The 7,521-nt window shown below is 40.2% G+C and overlaps 2 protein-coding genes across 5 annotated transcripts in view; both read right to left on the bottom strand.

Annotated features, from left to right (window-relative positions):
• Positions 1–282: 282 nt before the first annotated feature.
• On the bottom strand, positions 283–1,793 carry LOC6569644 (D-beta-hydroxybutyrate dehydrogenase, mitochondrial). 2 transcript variants are annotated; one of them, XM_043215225.1, is made up of 3 exons: positions 1,760–1,793; positions 1,399–1,553; positions 283–1,259 (listed from the first exon to the last, which is right to left on the bottom strand). In XM_043215225.1, exons 2-3 carry the CDS (start codon positions 1,515–1,517, stop codon positions 365–367), a joined length of 1,014 nt encoding a protein of 337 aa, XP_043071160.1. In that variant the 5' UTR covers positions 1,518–1,553; positions 1,760–1,793; the 3' UTR covers positions 283–364. The 2 variants fall into 2 exon arrangements, with proteins under 2 accessions (XP_043071160.1, XP_001996138.2); XM_001996102.3 differs by lacking the exon at positions 1,760–1,793 and having other exon boundaries at positions 1,399–1,562.
• A 1,013-nt stretch (positions 1,794–2,806) lies between these two features.
• The window catches only part of LOC6569643 (transcription factor kayak), a 30,378-nt gene continuing 25,663 nt past the window's right edge, over positions 2,807–7,521 (bottom strand). For 2 of the 3 annotated variants that reach the window (XM_032741694.1, XM_032741695.1), the window contains exons 2-3: positions 5,106–5,553; positions 2,807–5,036 (exon numbers count right to left, since the gene is read on the bottom strand). In XM_032741694.1, the coding sequence (XP_032597585.1) occupies positions 3,862–5,036; positions 5,106–5,553 (1,623 nt within the window). In that variant the 3' untranslated portion in view covers positions 2,807–3,861. Of the gene's footprint in view, positions 5,037–5,105; positions 5,554–6,196; positions 7,135–7,521 lie in introns of those variants that run through there. The other variant, XM_001996101.2, reaches the window with a different exon arrangement.

A 7,521-nucleotide genomic window follows, 5' to 3' on the forward strand; every position in this document is an offset into this window, starting at 1 on the left:
TCAACTGTATCCTTGAAAGTCATGTGTCTTTCGTGCTGCATTTATTTGTTTGAAAAGTTCAACGCCTTCGACTCGGCCTAAAAGTATGCTTTAAAAATGCGATTTTATGCAACTTTTGCATACTTTGGTTTTCATGGTTCAGCCTAAAAATATGATACAAAATAATGAATTCTCTTAAGCAGTGCTTTGCCACTGATTAACGTAAACACAGATTTACCCCAATACATATATATATATATACATATATTTCTTTCCATTTTTAAAAAATATGTTCTTTTCCAATTTGCATCAACCAAAGTATTCTGAATCCTTAAGGGATCCTCTATGTCTTTATTGCCACCAACCTTCATTACTATTTCCATTCCTATTTGAATGAATTGCTCTTGCTGGACTCATAGTTGGGCATTGCACAGAACTGCACCGTGAGCCAATCCGTTAGAGGAGCAGGAGTTATCTTAAAGAGCCAACGATAGATTCTATAGCGCCAAGTTTCGTGTATATAGAGAGAATGAGGCTGCTTGTTCGTTAGAGCATCCTTGAACTTGTCGAGCAGGTCATCATCTCGCAGCTGATTGGGCTGCTTGAAGCCCGTTAGAATGCTCAGATACTCATTGAACCTGTGGAAGTAGTTGCCATAATGAGCCAGCTGTTCCTCGTTGAATCCATCCAGCATTTGCTGAGCATGCTGCTGCTGGCGTGCAGCAATATTGCTATCCAACACAAACGAGCCGGGCACAAAGTTGACCACCTCGACGCCGTATTGTCGCATCTCAATGCGCAGCGCATCATTCCAGGTGCGGATGGCTGCCTTGGAGGCAGCATAGGGCGCCAAAGCGGGCAGAGCCTGAAAGCCACAATGACTGGTCACATTGATGATGCGTCCGCAATGTTGCCGGATCAGCGGCAACAGTTGTCGGGTTAATCTCATCGTGCCCAAGAGATTGCAATTGATCTGCTGCTCAATCTGTGACGGAAGTTGCCATTCAAATTCCCCAAAGCACATGACACCAGCATTGTTGACCAACGCCATCAGCTCGTAGTCCGTGTTGTGCAACAGCTCGTCCAGCTGTAGTTGGACCTTCTCTATGGAAGCGGGGTGCAGCAGATCCAGTTGCCAGGTGTGCAATCGTTGCTGTTGCTTCGTCTCCGTCTCAGCGCTCATTTGCTGCAACAGTCGTGCGCCCTGCGACTGCAGATTGTGGCAGCAACAGATGACGGTCATCTCAAGTGACTTGTAGCAGTAAACGGCCAGCGAGTGGCTACATAATAAATATATAAATATTGTTAAATATTTATAAATATTGTTGAGCTGGTCAGAGGATATCTCACGGTCAGCCACTCTCAATTAGAATATTCTCTTTTTGTAATCATTTTAAGTTCTTAGTTGTGTCGACTTACCCCAAACCCGAATCACAGCCCGTGACCAGGACAACTTGACGCTGGCCAACGTTCAGCTGACGTCTGCCCAATCCCAGGGTGCGCTTCAAGGCGCCCAGCAGTTGAGCACAGCTACCCATATCGTTGCTGGTTCTCGATCAACTGACACACGCAGTCTCACATAAAAAGAAATCAAATCAAAAAACACACAAAGAAAAGAAGGAAATACATGCATAAAGAACCCGAAATATGCACTGTGTATATATGCATTATCTGTATACATATATATATATTTATATATATATATTTATGTATGTGCTCACACAAATACATGCACAGCCACAGATCGGTTCGCTTGTGGCTCGCACCTTTTGAGTCTTACCTGCGCGTTGGGCTGGAGCCAAAAAACAAAAGGCAATCGTTTCAACTCAGCCGGCTTTTATATACATATATATATATATATATACATATATCCCATGTGTATTCTGAAAAGTGCAACGCATTTAAATTAAAATATATAAACACCATGATTGGCATACAGCTGGATGATAAGCTGTTCCGCTGATAAATATATATATAAATATATATAAACATATCGCGCAGATCGTGTTTTTACCAGCTCAATTATGCTTTCAACATTCCATGTCAAACAAACTACATAATAAATTAAGTACATGATAATAAAAATTGCTGGCGATTTTTTTATAGTCGTCAGTTGCTGCCAAGGTTCCGGAGAAACTGAAAAAAAAACCAAACTCTTACTTATTATATTTATATATGTATATATATATATATATATTTAAAAAAGATTTTGGCTTTAATTTATGCACAAATACATTTTAAAAATTTGTAATTTTATATTTTGCTTATATCTAGAACTCAATTTCAATTTTTAAGGTTCACCCTAATTTACCTGTCCACTCTTATCACCGGCTGAGCCAGCAAAACTTGTAATTTTATGCGATATTCAATTGTTTCACAGCACACATCCGTTCCAAGGCTGGCCAGCCAGCTTGGATCTACCATTCCGATCAATTTGAATAGGTTTTGAAGATTAAATAGACTTTTTGGTTTTTAGGTTGTTTTGTTGTTTTTTTTGTTTTTTGTTTTCTCTTTTATTTCTCTTACTCAATGTTGGTGTTTGTTACCCCATTTAAAGGTGCATTTTAGTTCTGTTTACAATTTTCTGTGAATTTTACTTAAAAAATGTATGCGCAAATGTTGCGTTTAGCAAAAAAATGGGATTTATTGAGGAAGGGTAGGTGGCGATGGGGAAGGGGGAGGGGTAGGGGGTAGGGGGTAGGTCAGCTATATCAAATATTGTTGCCCGATTTGCTGTTATTGCTGGTATTTATCATATACTTAAATGTTGTTTTCTTTATTGCATAATTACATATTAAATAATTGCTTTGCTTTGCGTTTTGTTTTGTTTTTGTCATTTCTTATAAATCGTATGTGAAAATAGAGCGCATCTTGCCTTTAGTAAAAATATATTTGGGTTTTTCTACTGCGCCTTAAATATTAAGTAGTATAAGTTAGTATTTCAAATTCTCTTTCTCTCGTTTTATATTTGATTTATCATTTATCATTTATCATTTATCGTTTATCATTTGATTTTCCCTATCTCATTTTATCAAGGCAACTTTTTTTTGTTTTTTGTTTTGTTTAATTTGTATCTCGCATTTTGTTTTACTTTATGTTTAAATGTACAATTTTAAAACCGGCTTAGTTCCTTTCGTTACACGCTCTGTTAATGTTCCATTTGTAATTAGGTTTTGTTTTTTGTTTTTGTTTTTTGTTTGTATTTTATTCAACTTGTTAATAATAAATATCACAACTCATCCTTCATATACAACATTCCATTCACATCCTTCTCATTCTCATCTCTTATTCATTTACATTACTTTCCATCTTTTTTGTTTTGTTTTGTTTTTTCTTTTGTTGCAAAATGTTTAGGCATTTAGTTTATATAAATATTTGCTATGTATATGTTTTCAAAAAACACACGCAAACGAAAATGGTTGATTGATAATTGCACAAAAAATCCAAGTAAATATATAGTATACATATATAAATCGTTGTAGAAATATATGTATATGTATGTATATATATATATAGATGTATTTTATAATATTTAGATAGGGACAATTGACAGCAACTCATAAATTAAGCATAATAAAGATAATAATACAAAAGCAGTTACAGTTACAGTTACAGTTACAGTTTAAACGGAAAAACAATAAAAATAATATATTAAAATAAGTAGATTAACTTTTTTGAACTCGGCTAACGCCATTCAACATTGATGTGGGCGTGGCAGTCAAGTTCGTTTTCGTTTGTTTTCCAATAAGAAACAAAAGGGGAAAACATCCTTTACAAATCTTAATTATAATTATTAATATATATAAATATATATATATGTATATATTTTATATAACTGTAGTTGGCGTCATGCAACCACCACCACGTATCCTACACCACTGGTTATAAGCTGACCAGCTTGGACGGCTCACTTGTGGGCGTTGGCAGCTCCAGCGGATGCTTGTTTTGCGATGAGCACGTGGGCACCAATGGACCCGAGACGGGCGTCAGACCGGTGCCGCCGGCCATCAGTGAATCGAAGTTAAAGTTGCCGGCGGATGGTGTCTGGATGGGCACACCCTCGATCTGCATCGGTGTTTTGCCGATGGCGATGTTGCCCGGCTGCGCCAGGGACTGATTCACGTTGAGTGTATTTGGACGCGTCTTGGGCATTGGCTTGGCGTGGATGCCAAAGGCGGTCGGTGCCATGCCCGACATGGGCGTGTTGAGGGACGCAACGGGACCAGTGGGTGTTGTCAGGGATGCGCTATGCGGCTTCAGTGTGGCAATGTCGGGCAGCGCAAAACGTTTGGCCGCCGGCGGGCCATCCTGATCCAGCGATGAGCTCGAATCGAGTCCAGCATCGTGCGGCTCATGCTTGATATTGACCAACAGCTGATCATCGATGAGGACCGGCTTGAGATCGAGCGGTGAATTGCTGCGACCGGTGGAATTGAGCGATGCATCGAAGCCGGTGATGGTGCCACAGCTGCTGTCATTGCTATTGCTATTGTTATTGTTGTTGCTGTTGTTGTTGTTGCTGTTGTTGCTATTGCTGTTGTGATGATGGCTGCCATTGCTGCCAGAGCTGAGCATCGCTGTGGGCGCAATCAAACCATTGCAGGTGGTCACACTGAGCAGATCATCGCGCACCTTCTGGCATGTGGGACGGTGTGCCTCGAGCACAAAATTCAGCTGATGCCTGGTGTTAGTCAATATTTCAATCTCCTTCTTCAGATCCTCGTTCTTCTTCAGAAGGCCATCGACCTCCTCCGACAGCTCATTGGTCTGATCGACGCGCCGCTTGCGACAGCGTGCCGCTGCCAACTTGTTCCGTTCGCGGCGAACGCGACGCTTCTCCTCCTCCTCGGGCGACATGTTGGCCGACTTGTTCGGTCGCCGACCGCCGCCGCGTCGGGCTGGCGTGGCATTGTTTGAGGTAGATGAAGTGCCGCGTCCAGCACTGCCAACGCCGGCGAGTGATCCTGTAAAATTATTGACACCGGAGCCATTGGATCCATTGTTGCCAAACATATGGCCACCATTCTGATACGAGGTGCTGTCCGTGGCGGCACTTGCTGTATAACAAATTAATAATTAATTAATTATTGAATAGATTTAGATTGGAATTCGACGATTTCACTTACAAGTATCGGTTGTGCTTTGGTCATCGTGCGGCCCACCTACGTTCCAGGAAACGTTCGATTGCTCGGAATCGCTTTCGGGCACACTGCCACAGTTGAAGCCAAGCAAATCCAATTGTGGATTTGTGTTCAGTGTGCTCATCGTGCTCATTGGGCTTGCCAATGTGAGGTTGCCGGCAGCCGCTGCTGTTGTTGTGACTGTGTTGCTGTTGTTATTGTTGTTGTTGCTGCTGTTATTGTTATTATTGTTGTTGTTATTGTTGTTGTTGTTGACGACAGTAACGTTGCACAATGATGTCAGCGGCGGCGGTTTGAAACCGGCCTGAAACGGCACATTCTGCGTCTCCGTTGTCAGCTCAAAGATGGTCTCCTCAATCGTTCGCAGTGTCGTCGGCGTCAGCGTTGGCGTTGTCAGCGTCGGTGCACTCTGTATCCCATCAAACGTAACGAGCTGCAACAAGAGAAAACCAAAATCCAAAATCAGATTAGTAAAACCCATTAAAAGTATTTCGAAATGCTTATTGCACAAGTCTAAATAAATATGTCATCTATTTAATGAAACCCCTTTTCATATTTAAAGATTGCCCATCTAAATTACAAATATTTTATCGAATATATTCAACGATAAATATTTATCTAAAGCGCTGCACTTTTAATCAAACCAAAACTGTTATTTCATAATCCTTAACAACAGATCAGGATTAACAAGAAAAAGATGAAGGGAAAGCAGCAAAGTAATTCGATAAATTCACATCAACTGTCAAAAGGATTTTCGAAAAAATAATAATAATAATATAATAATGATAATAATAATAAAAAAATAAAGTCACATTTCTACACATTTTGAGTAAATCGATAGCTATAAAATAATCTCTTGACTATTTAATTCATTTCGATATGCAAAATGACAAATCGATATCAAATGAATTTAGCTATGAATATAATAATTGTTAAAAGTGATTTATGAATTATTTAAAAGGTGTTTTAAAGTGAACACTTTCGTCGAACGAGCACATTTGCTATTTACGTTCAACAATTGCAGCTATTTCACGCTTCGATAAGTTATCGCTTGTTATCGAATTATCGATGCGTACCTGCTGCATAAAAAGCTCACTAGCCAAAAAATTTGCAATTTCGCTGGCACTATCCAATGCTAATTTATCGCCATTTGTTGTTGTCGCTGTTGTTGCTGTTGGCAGTTGTTGTTGTTGTTGCTGCTGCTGCTGCTGTTGTTGTTGTTGTTGATTATAATTAATATGCGCACAATTGTTGTTGTATTGTTGCTGTTGCTGCTGCTGTTGTTGTTGTTGCTGTTGATGGCTTAAAAAGCTTTGCATTTGGCACATGGCGGCCATTGCTGCTGTCGTCGCGTTGGCGTTGGCGTTGCTGTTGCCGTTACTATGCGCAGTAGCAACAGTTGCTGCGTGCATGTTTACGCGCGCAGTCATAGCAGTCATGTTGGCGGCACTTGTGTTGCTGTTGCTGTTGCTATTGTTGTTATTGTTATATGATTGCTTTGATTGTTGCTGCTGGTAGGCTGACTGCGTGGGCAGCAACTGTTGCTGACGTAACAAATGCTGCTGCTGCTGCTGCTGTTGTTGTTGCTGCAGCTGTTGATTATAGTACTGTTGTTGGTTGTACTGTTGCTGTTGCTGCTGTTGCTGCTGAGTGTATTGTGTTGCGTAGGGCAACTGTAGTTGTTGCTGCAATTGTTGCTGTTGCTGCTGCAGTAGCTGTTGCTGTTGCTGCTGCAGTAGCTGTTGCTGTTGGTGTTGCTGCTGCTGCTGCTGCTGTTGTTGCAGCTGTTGCTGATAGTAGGGATGGTAGCACGCATTATGCGCTCTACCATTGAGATTTTTCATCATATTATGCTTAGAGACTACAGCTTAATAAATATCAAGTATACGAAATACCAAAAAATATATTACGTATACGCACACAGTTCGTTATTTGTTGTTTTGTGTTTTTGTGTTTTTTGACTAGTTTCGTGTATGGGCTTCTTAAGTTAAATAACAATATTTATATATGGCTTATAAGTGGACAACAAATGATTGAAAAGTGTTTACACTTAACTGCGAGATACGCTTAAATTAAATATTTACAGCACAACTTTCGTGGAAAAGATGCGAATCGTAATAATGATCTTGCTGCTGTTAATAATGAGTATAATCTAGTTGTTGTTGTTGTTGTCTTGATTGTTGTTGTTGTTGTTGTGTTGCTCTTTAGCTCTTTGGGGCGCCAAAATAGTTCGTTCGTTTTTGGTATTTTCGCGTTTGCGTTTTTTGCGTTTGCCTTTCGTTGGAATTGTTCGTTGTTCGTTTTGGGCATTCAATTCGTTCAATTCAATTTCGATTGTTGTTGTTGTTGTTGCTGTTGCTTTTGCTCTTGCTCTTGCTGCTCTTTTAGCCACTTTCCGGCG

The sequence above is a fragment of the Drosophila grimshawi genome, unplaced genomic scaffold (assembly GCF_018153295.1).
Source record: "Drosophila grimshawi isolate 15287-2541.00 unplaced genomic scaffold, ASM1815329v1 contig_311, whole genome shotgun sequence".
Classification (NCBI taxonomy): domain Eukaryota; kingdom Metazoa; phylum Arthropoda; class Insecta; order Diptera; family Drosophilidae; genus Drosophila; species Drosophila grimshawi.

Excerpts from the sequence above, each read along its gene's own strand:
- LOC6569644 (XM_043215225.1), bottom strand. The coding sequence starts at position 1,517 with ATGGGTAGCTGTGCTCAACTGCTGGGCGCCTTGAAGCGCACCCTGGGA. Across the intron at positions 1,260-1,398 it reads GGCTGTGATTCGGGTTTGGG|CCACTCGCTGGCCGTTTACT; the intron begins GTAAGTCGACAC and ends TTTATTATGTAG.